This window comes from Rhinolophus ferrumequinum, chromosome 10 (assembly GCF_004115265.2).
Source record: "Rhinolophus ferrumequinum isolate MPI-CBG mRhiFer1 chromosome 10, mRhiFer1_v1.p, whole genome shotgun sequence".
In the NCBI taxonomy this organism is placed as follows: domain Eukaryota; kingdom Metazoa; phylum Chordata; class Mammalia; order Chiroptera; family Rhinolophidae; genus Rhinolophus; species Rhinolophus ferrumequinum.
The window spans coordinates 63,210,294-63,222,717 of NC_046293.1; the positions used below are offsets into that span (position 1 = coordinate 63,210,294).

The window sequence follows — 12,424 nt, forward strand, 5'->3', positions numbered from 1 at the left end:
GGTTAGCGGAAGGAATGAGGATGGGGAGACAGGAGAAATGAGGTCCAGCAGAGAGAAAGCATTCTCAACCCAGATGATAATCAATTCTGAATCATATCACGGAGTGGATGAGGCGCCATTAGAGGAGACTGCTGGAGGAGCCGCACGACCAGACAGAGACGGATGGCAAAGTGCAGAGGGACCTAAGCAGAAAAACGGGAGGCTATCAGAAGAGGAGCAATCGTGTTCAGAACAATGACATTGACCTCAGTGATGACAGAGAATTTCTTGGTTTAAAAGAATGTCGCAGAAGGGAAGAGACAGAAAATACGCTTCCTCTTCCATTCAGACAGAAAAAAAAAAAAGTGTAAATGCATTGTTGAAGTTGACTGAGATTATACATAGAAAATGAATTTCCGAATAGAAAAAGTTTTAAACCGCAGATGAGCGACCAAGAGTTGAAAGGGACTCAGAGGTTACTTGAATAACCCTTTGAAAGGTTATCAGACACATTGTGAGATTGTTCCTGTTGGAGAGAATTAAGATGAAGATTGCTGGCTGTCTAAGATGGTTGAGTTTCAGTTCTCTCAGGAGACAAGTCCGAGATTAATGTCTGACCTTTCCTTTCAAGCATGATGATTCCATGAGCAGGGGCAGTGTAAGGAGCAAAGACTGCAAGAGAGGGCGTGTGGTTGTGATCAACATAAAGCCTTTTCAACCTGCTCAGTGCCAGTGGATAAGCAAAGCCCCTGAATGCCCAGGCAGCAGGAAAGAGGAAGGATATAGAGGTTGGGAGGAAAAAAATCAGGAAGGAGGACGAGAGGCAGAGAGAAAGAAGGAATGCACAGCAGGGAGCTGCTAGAAGCCAGCTACAGATATCTCACTCAGATACCCCACTGGAACTCAGGTCAACAGAGCTGCCAGTAGTAAGCTGAAGGGAAAAGAGCAGGGATAGTTAATACTATTCTATTCCATATGTGTTTGGACAAAAACAGGAAGAGAAGGCAAGTAGAAAGTAAAATGACATGGAGGCCAGCTATAATGAATAATTTTGAAAACTATGCTAAAATGAAGACAGAGATTTTTGGACACGACTTTTGGGCTGGTAAAGAGAAGATAGGGAAATAAGGTGAATCAGGGGACAAAACAAAACAAAAGGAGTGAAAGGTAACCACATTCATGCTCCCTATGGAATGTCAGTAAATATTTGTTGGCTGATGTTGATGTTGGCAGACAGAGTAAAGCTGGTGAAAGGAAAATACCATTGCCAGTGGAGCACGAAAGTTCAGATCTTTGAACTATTAATAAAAACAGTGTCACCTGAGAAAGAAGTAGAGTGACACCAGGTATCACTACAGAAAGTGATTCTTTGCATATGAACCCATCCAATCTCAAGGAAAAAGAAATGACACAATCATGACATGAGAAAAAGAACAAAACCTGTAAAAGCCATGAAAATATATTCCCTTCTGGGAAAACATACTCACTTCTGCTGAGTTACTGTAGCCCCTGGCAGAGAAGGGGCAGCTATGAAGGGAGGTAGGTAAGCAGCTATGAAGGGAGGTGCCAAGAAGCCTCCTTTTACTCACTCAAGAAAATTCCTTTGTCAGATGTGGCTGGAAAGCTGAGAAAATGTTATTTTTGGATTTGGCTCCAAGGCTAGGCAATCAGTAGACAGTCTAATTCTGGAGGAAGGGAGGAAGAACAGAGGCAGAAAGTAACATCTCTCCTGTAGATTTCAATAATAGAAGTAAAAGAATACATTTGAGAGTTTGGGTCTGTTAGTGGCCCCAAGTTCCTGTCTTAATGGCAGGGCAGGCCTTTTGAGTAAAGGCTCCTTTCCTGTTTTTGTTCCACCTTGGTAGGGGGCTGATAAGGCAAACAAATAGAAACAGTTCTTGAAGCCTTAATAAGAAAAAAGACTCAATTCCTAAGCGTGAGAAGTGCTAAGTTCACCTAAAATGTTCTGTCCTATTACTGTGGGTCGTGTTTCTATGTGGGGTGATCAGAGGATTTATCTATAAGATGTAAGTTTTACAGATCTTTGAAAATCATTTCCCAGATAAAGAACTTACTTATAGTGAGAAATATATTGATTTTAAAATGCTTGCTACCCCTATAAAATGTTCCAGCCCAGCGTTCCAGTGCAAACATGGCATTGCCTGGAACACATAGTAGGTACTCAATAGATATTTGTTAAATGGGCAATAGCTGAATAAAGAAACCTAAAACACAAGCAAAATACTAAGAATGTGGATGCATGGAGAAAATAGTTTCCCCTTAATTACATTCTTTTCTCCTTAAGAGAATTAAAAAGATATAGCAATTGCCATACTGCTTTTTCTTGTGGATGACATCAACCACAAATAGCCAAGTAGTCTCAGAAATATGAAACCATGCCCCCCCCACCCCCACACACACTCCTCTGGTGAGGTTCTAGCCATAAGGGGTCTCATAAAGAACTTGAAGGATTTACTGAGAGCGCATAGAAACTTCAGCAGACCCACCACTTTCAATGAGGTCAATCCAATTCATTTCAGTAGACAGCTGCTGAGGACCTACTACTCCGTTCAGGGCGATGGGTTAAATATTTGAAGGAGACGTATTAGGTGCAGCCCTCATGTGTATGAAGAGATACAGAAATGTGCCTGTTTGGGGGTGAGGCTGAGGGTGTGCGGGTTGTGTGGGTAGGGTGGGTGGGAAAGGAAAGAAATTTCATCCACACTACCGCCCCCCAAAACAAACAAACAAACAAACAAATAAACAAAGAAGGGGCATTTAAGATCGGAAGTACATGTATTTCTTGGTTTCAGTACTACAGCGTAAGAAAAATAGCACCACTGGTAGGGGGAGGGGTGCTGGAACTCAATGATTTCCCTTGGGAACAGGTAGGCTGGTGGGCCTTGGACTTTGACTGGCCTGTAGGGGGCTGGCCAGGCAAGGTGTTCTCCTACTCAGGTACATCCGGGCCAACATTTGAACATCCAGTCAAGCACTGAGAGGAGACAAATGACAGATAGCCAATGGATTTCACGTAGAGATTTTATTTTAGTCATCAACTGGCAGTCTTTAGCTAAATACCAAATAGAAAAGAGCCGATATGAATATTTGGGGGGGAAATATGAAATACCAACTACAAAGAAGGTATCAACACTTTCCTCATTTTTCTCGATTTTTAACAACTGTCTTAGGAAACACGTAAATTTCCTTTGACTTCATGAGATTGATGCTTCCATAAGACTCAGAAAACTGGAAAAAGTTTAAAAATATTTGTAAGCACTAAAAATTGCTTGGGTTTCCTTCCTCTCATCCTACTATGTAAGATTTATAAAAGAATTTCTGGTATACATGAAGAGAAAATACTGATTGTTTCATGATTATAATGTAAGAGAAGCATCAACTTCTCAACATCAAGATAAGTAAATGCTAAAATCAGCTAAGAACCTTATAGAATAAGAGACCTTTAGAAGTCTTGGTCAAAGCCATCACATAAAGAATAGTCTTTTAATAGAGATTCATAAACAGAAATTGTACATTTGTACCAACTGCAGAAGATAAAGTAAAACAGAATTTACTGCTCCATGCTAACAGCCTAATTTAAAATGGGTAGTTTCTTCTATATCCGCCACCCCTGCAAATACCCTTTAAAGGACTTGCTCTGCTATGCAAACAACTTGCAAATGCATTCGGTAAGTTAGGCTATAGTATTCTCTTTCCTATTATTGACTCAAAATCTATTTCTCACTATGTGCTTTGTGCTCATTCCTCTGCCAAATAAAATATTAATTGCATTTTTAGCTGCACTGCTGGTGATCAAAGAACTCTGATATGTCAAGTTAAACTGATAGAGATAGCATCTATTAACATATTTATAGTTTCAGAGCTTCTGGAGAATAATTACATCCATTAATTACTTGACAGTGCTCTATATTATGGGCTAAAAAAGAAAGGTGCCTGCAGCTACACACTTTTACCCAGAGTAAAGTTTTGTTAATTTTTTTGAAATAATAAATTCTCTCTAAAGAAGATTCACTTTAAAGGAAATGAAGCGAGAAGGCTCCCACAGCTATACACACCTAAGGGGAGCAGCCATTCACTAACTTTGGAATAGAGGCTTGGGAAGTAAATGGGATGGCATAGGTAGAGTGATTTCAAAGGAAAGCCTATTTTAAACATGACAGAGAGATTCAGTTAATATTTTAGAGTTCTAAGAGAGACAATCTCAAGCCAGGAATTCTTGATGATAAGACGCAGAGCAATCCTTCTTACTTTCAAATAAACTTCCTCAATATCACCTAGGAGGAAAGCACTTCCAATTACCTACATTTCTGAACATGCAATTCTAACACGTAAAATAAATACATAAATAAATAAATAAATAAATAAATAAATAAATAAAGCAAGCCGTCCTGGGGAAAAGCTCATACGATGTTGGAAATTAATAGAAGGAACAATAATTCTGTGGATTCACCAGCTGTGCGAGTCCTGAAGCTGCCAGCTGCCTTTAGTGCACGTCTCACGGGTAAGACAGTCACACACATTGGACGTCTCCTGCCCGGTTCATCAGCGAGCAAAACCATGGTTTCCCGTAATAACTTCAGCACCGGACCCAAACACATTTTCTTCTCAGCAATGAATGAGGTCGGTAAGAAAAGAAAAGAAAAAACAAAAAACAAAACACACACACACAAAAAAACATACACGCCGGGTTCGTGATTTCAGTGAGAACAGAACCAGGATGTAAGGAAGGAAAGCAATACCGAGTCTACCTGTACATATATATATATCCATACATATTTCACTGAGTTCTTTGTTGCCTGATAGTAAATTGAGAAAAAGCAGTCATATTTGAGAGTAAAAACCACCTAACTGTGTTTACAGGCTACCGCACCCGACTCGGTGAGTGAATAACAAGGAAACCACGGTACCTTTAGTAAGTCGCCTCAGAATTTGACAGCGGCATTTAAAAGAGACAGCTATCATTCTTGCTCACTGCTTTCCTGTGGCAAACTGTACTCAGGACTCTGCTCGGGTGGCTGCAGCAGCAGCATATGAATTCCTCGCGCACATACCAGGAGAAAGGTAGTCCCGGTGGGGAGTGACAAAGCTTAATTCCTCTCGGCTGATGCAGAAGTCCGCCACATGTCACCGGGCAGAGCTGTGTCATTCACTACTCCTGTCACCCCTGCCCACCACAGCCCCCTCCCCCTGCACGATCACAATGGCTTAGAAAGTAAGGCTGTTTCGATAGCAACAAAGCACCAAATTGTAGACAAGCAGGGACAGCGCTGGGAGAGGAGTCATTCCATAAATCTAACACCCAGCACTGAGCAATGCGTTCCGTTTTAGGCAAAGGGCTATGTGTTGCAGCCAGTTCAGCCGCCCCCTCCCCTTTCCGTCTCTGCATTAAGTCCCCATGAGTCCGTGGGCTTGATGTGTCTCATTTAACTGGAAATGCAAGTGGAATGCTTTACTTTAGGAAGAAATGGGTGTAGCATATACTACTATGTTCTTTTAACAACAAGAACAACAACAACAAAAAGGCAAAGGAAGGAGGCAGTTTATCTTTGGGATTCAGTAGAGAATACTGTTTTTGCCTGTGGAAGGGAAGCAGTTCTCTGATAGCATCAGAAAGACAGACCATTTTGGTACTTTATAAAGCTACTGGGCTGGAGGAAGTCTACCCTTAGAGATGAAATGCAAGAGGGACTAAGGGAAAGGGCTCTGGGAAGACCAGGCAGATGGAGTCCCAGCCCCTTTAATCACCTTTTCCTAAAAAGGACTTGGCTGGAAAGCAGCACAGTCAGGAACTGCTTCTCAAGATTCCAGGAATAAAAGCAAATAAGGTTGTGCATTTCCATTTTTAACATACCTTATTAATTCTATGTCCCAAGCAACCCACCCCCAAACCATTCTTCTCACGCAAATAAAACAGTCTTGCAACATAGCAGATATTTGTGAGTTATCTGCTCCAGTGGAGGGAAGAACAAATTAACAAACGCTTCACAATCCATTCACAAAACGACAAGAAGGCGGAACATATTTCTTCATCTGCCAGCACCCGTCTACTCACTATATACTGAATACAAGCTAACATTTGGGTTAGAATTTTAATCACAATCCAAGAATCTCCCACAGAGTTAACACAAATATTAAAAAAAAAAATACAGTTGGTCAGGAACTTTAAAAAAAATGATTAATCAAAATGAAAAGCTATTATCACTGTTCAAACTATTTGATTAATATTTCTAGGGCTCTATGAATTATTCAGAGTCTTATTCTCTACTCTGAGGCTGTACGAAAATCTTTCAAGCTATGAGTTTCTAATGTAACGTCCAATATTCCACATTTAGCGGTAAATCTTTCTCCTTTTCATTCATACATTCCATATGAAGTCAAACAGTTTCAACCCACTGATAGTGAAATGCATATATGCCTTCTATTTTGGGTGCAATAGAAAATTACTTTCTGGGTGAAAAATAACTGAATATCACAAGTATCTACTTCCAAGATTTTTGAAAAGAACAGAATTCCCTTACGAAGGACGGTCTAGCAAAAGCAGTCAGCCACCTCTGATCAATAGGAGAGTACATTAAACGGATTATATTGCAGAATCAAATTTTTATAATTGTCCCAATTAGCCTAACTCTGTTTGGAATTTCAACCCATCTCATTTGCATCTCTATTAAGTCATCTCTTGCAATATTTTAGGCTCCTTGATACTTTTTGCTCTAAAAGAAATATACCTTAGTGCTAGAGATTGGGTTATTAGTTAAAGTGAGATGAGTATTTATAGTTGGCTCTTTTAAAGATCCTGTTCTGAATTTAACATCTTTAAATGCAGGCACTCGGAATATGCAGCTGTCATACAGCATTAGTAAAATCTTGCCCATGGAATATCACCACTTCAGCCCATTATATTAATGTCTATTCAAATAAAACTCAAAATCATACAGGAGTCTCTTGACCCCCTGGTATTATGCCTACTCAGATCTAATTTGCTTTTTCCTTAAGGCTAAAATGATCAAATATTTCCCCTTTTACTAGAACATTCAATTTTCTTAAAAGATTGTCTTCTGGTTCTAAGAAAGATCTTTAGAACTACTAAAATGTCCTATTTTTCTGGCAAAAGAAAAAAACTCATCCTGGAGCCCTTTGAAAAGTTCTAGGAGGCTCAAATTAAGGGATTTTTTTTGTAATTTTGTCTCTTTGGATATTGTGGCTGCCAATCCATAAGTCTCCTGTCAGCCCACTCAGGCTTAGGGGAATCTTACAGGAATAAAGTCATCCTGGAGTCGCCTTTTTCCAGGAAATGAAGGAATCTGCCATGTGTTCCTGTCATCTTCCATGTTAGCCTCTCTAGTCCTCAGAGATTTCCCTGGGAGCTATTCCCGGCTCAGTTCTTGCCCTAAGTTCTTCTTGTTTCCCCTGATTCAAGCCGAACTTCAGATCATGAACTCCAGTGCTGGCAAAATGCCTTCCAGAAGTGCAAGTTTTTCTGTCTCAAAATTTACTGACTTGGGACCAAAATTTACAAAGGTCCCAAGTGGCTAAGGTAACTGGTGGAAACAGATCACAGTCCCTTACCAAAGCTACCACTGGGCAGCAACCTACATTTCTCAGCCACCAGATTTACTACAAGCATGTGTCTTTGGGACCCTGTAATCAACCACGTTAATTATGGTAGCTCAGCTGTGGAGATAATTCAAACTTTACAACATGTTCTTTGAGAATCAGCAAGTGTGGGCTATGGAGTCTAATGGTACAATTACAGATCTGAGTAAGCTCCAAAGTGATCTGGAGAAAAGTTAGTTCATGAGGTTTGTTTCTCTCCAAAAACAAACAAGCAAACAAACAAACAAACACCACAAAACAAAACAAAACACTCCCAAAATCTCAACATATAAAAACATGGGCTTGCTGGATTCAGTGCTGATTATTCCCTTAAAATGATAATTCCTATTTCAGGGTTTCTTTAAAATATTTGTTTCCCCAAGATATAGTACAAGTATACTGTGTTTACACAGAATTTAAGGAATTACAAAGCACTTTCACACATAATGCATCACTGGGGACATTTTGTTACGGGTTTTTGTTTCAGATAAGGACCCTGGTTCTAGAGAGCATTTTCTATCAATGTCACTCAGATAGTAGTAAGTGGTAAACAACAGGAAAGAATCCAGGGCTTCTCACCCTGGCTGAATATTCTTTCTTCTCTTTGCTTTTTTACTGTGTCCCTTTTCCACCTAGAGAAAACATTGTCCCAATTACACACAAAAAATTCAAAAGCAACTCTGAGCCTCCAACATGTTAGCCAAGAATCTCTAAGTGCAGTTACTCTTTATGACAGGAAGTAAATCTAGAGTTGAGTCGATCATTTCAACTTCCTTTTCTCTCCAGCAGTGTCCATGGCCCTCTGAAGCACAGCAAATGTGTCCAGAACCACTGTGACCAGAAGGAACCAGAAACAGCAAGCAGTTAAGACAGGTACCTCGAGGTACCAGACTGTTACGAATCAAGTTTTTGCAGCAGGAGTCCATTCTGACTGGACAGCTTGTCCATTCTGACTGGTTGGTGTCTTTGTCATGCTTGTTTTAAACACTTGGCATATAACTGCCAATGACAGTATGGTACTAATTTTATCACAGGACGGGTCCTGGGAATGTAGACCAAAAAAACCAAAAAGAAACAAAAACCCTTCAGACTGGCTCAAGGATTCCACTACGTTTTCAAAACGATTCCACAGCACCATCAGCAGGAGGAAATAACCCCTGCTGCCAAACACACACCAGTTACCATAGTCTTAATTTTTCTCATCTTCTTGATTTTCCTCCATTGTATCCATTCTTCTGGATAACATCTCCTACCCAAAATAAACACTGCTGTTTGTAGATTCTTCTGATTCTTAAGAAGAAAGCATCGTCATAAACCACAAGTTGCCTGCCATATACCTACACCTGGGGAATTCGTTAAAAAATCAAAATCAAAATAACGGGGTTACTTTCATGTTAAACACCTTCACTATTTATTATATCATTAGAATCAATTTGATTACAGTACTGAAATAATTTGTACCTTCTTCCTCGTTTCAACGGATTTTGTAAATCTGTTTCAAAATACACTTGCCAGATCCCGTTTGTTTGATTATTTACCTATCTTTTGCTTTGAATGCAGTTGACTTAAAACACTTAACATGTTTAGGTCATTATTTAAACAGCACAGGGCATCCTGAATTGGCGAGTACTGAATACTGATTCTCTGCCTCACAGTTAAAAATTGTTATGTATACCCCAAGTCTTAAGGGTATTTTAGAACACAACGTTCATGAAGATCTTAAAATGTCCCCAGGACCACTTTTCAGCTCCTTAGGGACAATTGCATTGACTCACCCTTAGCTTATAATAACTGTTTTTCAGTTTCTTTTTCAAAGGTGCTGAGAGCCACTGTGAGCCTCAAACATGTTGCAATCCTTGTGGCCACTGACTGCCACTTCAAATGGTGTGTCAAGGTGAGCACACACATTAGGATCAAGCTCCCAACAGAACTTGTCACTATGAGAAGCAGGAAAAGCAAGACCTAACTTACTAACAGAGGTGTGGAGATTTCGTGTAATTGCCCAAGACAAGATTCATTAGACTTTTTTTTTTTTTTTTACAAATATTTTATGAGAAAACATTTTTGTAGAAGTAATGATGCCCTTTAGGAAACGTCATTAGGGCATCCTCTTACAAATCGGGGGTGATTAAAAAACACTTAGTGGCTCTGAGCCTCTGGTGTGTTGGGATAGAAAAGGGTGGGCAAAATGCACACGCCATGTGTTATTTGCTTATCCAGTCGGGACTCTAATGCCCTTCATGGTGCCAAGGGAAAAAGTTGCCTCCAGTTAACACGACAAGGCCAGGAATGCTCCACCAAGGTAAGAAGCTGAGACATTTCTTCAGCTAAAAGCACCTGATGGGGAATGTTAAGAAATGGGATATGTAGAAACTGACAAATGAAGTACAAGAGGAACCTACCAGAAATTATCCCTTTAAATGCCCAGGTTCAAGCCAATGATTCACTGAGGCTTTACATAGAGAGAAGATGGTGCTGTGGCCAAAAGCCCAGGCTTCACAATCAAACTGACTGACTTTGAATCCTGCTCTTACTACGAAATGGCTGTGTGACCTAGAGCGAGTTTGTTAACATCTCTGTTCTTCATTTGTAAAATGGTAAAAAATCATCTCTAGGCTTATTTCAATGATTAACTGAGTTATTTGTGTAAAGTGCCTAAAACAAAGAATACCAAAGGTTTCCATGCTTCCCCGAAAGTAAGACCTAGCCGGACCATCAGCTCTAATGCGTCTTTTGGAGCAAAAATTAATATAAGACCTGGTATTATATTATATTATGTTATATTATATTATATTGTATTGTATTATATTATAGACCTGGTCTTATAGTAAAATAATTAATTATATTAATTTTTGTTCCAAAAGATGCATTAGAGCTGATGGTCCGGCGGGGACTTATTTTCGGGGAAATACAGTATGTATTTGGTAGGGAATAGAATAATATAATTTGGCATTTGATTACAGAGCCCAGACTCTCAAGGAGGGGGTTGGGATTAACAACCAAAATGATCCTTTCTCCGTGAAATCTTCCATGGTTGCAACAGCTTGAAGTGATCTCTCCTTTTCAACTCCTGAAATGTGTTTCCGCTCTTATGCCTCTTCTTTCTACTTCTAAATGATAGAATTCCAAGTTCTGTTACATCATCTGGGCCTCCATCTACAGTATTTTATCTACGTCCAGGACTCTAGCAATCAGCGCCCTGCTTTGACTCCCAAATCTCAATCTTCAACTTTGTTTCCATTCCAAACCACCTTTGATTCTCATATCTGTGGATGCCCTTCGTGAACATCTCAAACTACCCTTGAACCTAATCCATTCTAGCTCCTCATTTTATCCCCCAAATCATGCCTGTTCCCCCTCCATGAACTCACTGACACAGGAGTTTTCTCTTACAAACATTTATTGATTGTTTTGTTCTAGGCACTGGGACACTGGGTATACAGCTAACTCATGCCAGAATCAGTGACTAATACTTCTTCTTCTTTTCTTCTTCTTCTTCTTCCTCCTCCTCCTCCTCCTCCTTTTTCTTTTTTTTTTTTTTTTTAAATCAATATCTGAGTAGTTCTATGGGGGCAGCATTACTTTTCAAGTTTTAGAACTAGTCAAATTTTGTTCTTTTCAGAGTTAAATTAAAGAGTACTTTTATATAAATAATCTCATGCATCAGCACAACATACAGCCCAAGTTACGCCAAATACCTGTGACCAACAACTTTCAGATCACCTGCTGATAAGTACATTACATGAAGAAAAAAGAAAAGTGAGACATCTAATAGGAGAGGTGCTACAGTTATTAAAATTAAATTTAAAAAAAGACTAACTCTAGGAGCATAAGCTGACTTAAAGGGACGGTCATTTCTCACACCTCCAAGATGTATCTATGGGCCATATGCTACCGAGAAGGCAAGAAATACAAAAGGCCAACCATGAGGAGTGGTGCTGTACTCCGTATGGAGTAAGATCAAGGAAAGAAACCAGATTTCTGAAAGAGGAGTTGGATGAAGTAGTTATTTCCGGCACCCCCTCCACCCCATTCTATTGCCCTTTATTGCTTTATTTTCTCCTAGATCACTCAACACCATCTGATATGCTATCTATTTCAGTTGTTTATTGTCCGCCTCCTCCCCACCCCTGAAGCTTGTTTTTTTTTTTTTTTTTTTTTTTTTAACAAGGGCAAGATTTTGGGGTCTATTTTTTTGTTCATTGCCTAGAACTGCACCTAGCACATGTTCAATACTTTTTGTTGAAATATAAATTTTGGAGGTTCCCCTTCCAATGGACTTGCTTGAGAAGCAATACTATTTCTAAAGCTCTTCTACAAAAAATGAAGTTAGCAAATGACTATTAGAAAAAATAAAGAAAAAAAGCTCTGCCATTTTAAGAGCAAATCCTTTCAAAGAACAGCCTGTTTGGGAAGGGGGGAGAAAACAAAAGCAATGTGTGTGTGTGCCCTCCTTTCCAGAGCACAGTTTGGATTGATTCCTGGTGCTTCTGACAAGATGATTCATAAGGACCCTGTTCTCCAAATCTGAAGAAACACACAGCTTAGCTAGTTTTTCACTGCAATCAAAGGCAGCAAGAGCAACGAGGAAAAGGCAAAGTAAAAGATGCTAAAATTGAAAGGAGTTCTTTCTTTCAATTGGCTCTGTGAATGAGGAAAGTAGCAAATAGTTGCATTCTGATCCAAAATGCAAAAGGACAGCCTGTTAAGGATACAATGTATCTCCAAAGTACCAGCAGGATGTGTCTGTTTTTAAAAGTTTCTATATCCTGTAACATATGGCTAAAAAACTTTGTAATTTTATCTTCAAGGGGGCTTTGTTCTATAACAA

General features: G+C 39.5%; 1 protein-coding gene across 8 annotated transcripts in view; it reads right to left on the reverse strand.

Moving 5' to 3' along the window:
- The window catches only part of GRIP1 (glutamate receptor interacting protein 1), a 370,250-nt gene that overhangs the window by 235,247 nt on the left and 122,579 nt on the right, over positions 1-12,424 (reverse strand). For 2 of the 8 annotated variants that reach the window (XM_033117400.1, XM_033117396.1), the window contains exon 1: positions 4,908-5,127. The exons of 5 other annotated variants lie outside the window; for them this stretch is intronic. In XM_033117400.1, coding sequence (XP_032973291.1) covers positions 4,908-4,962 — 55 coding nt within the window. In that variant the 5' untranslated portion in view covers positions 4,963-5,127. Of the gene's footprint in view, positions 1-4,907; positions 5,200-12,424 lie in introns of those variants that run through there. One more of the 8 variants, XM_033117401.1, reaches the window with a different exon arrangement.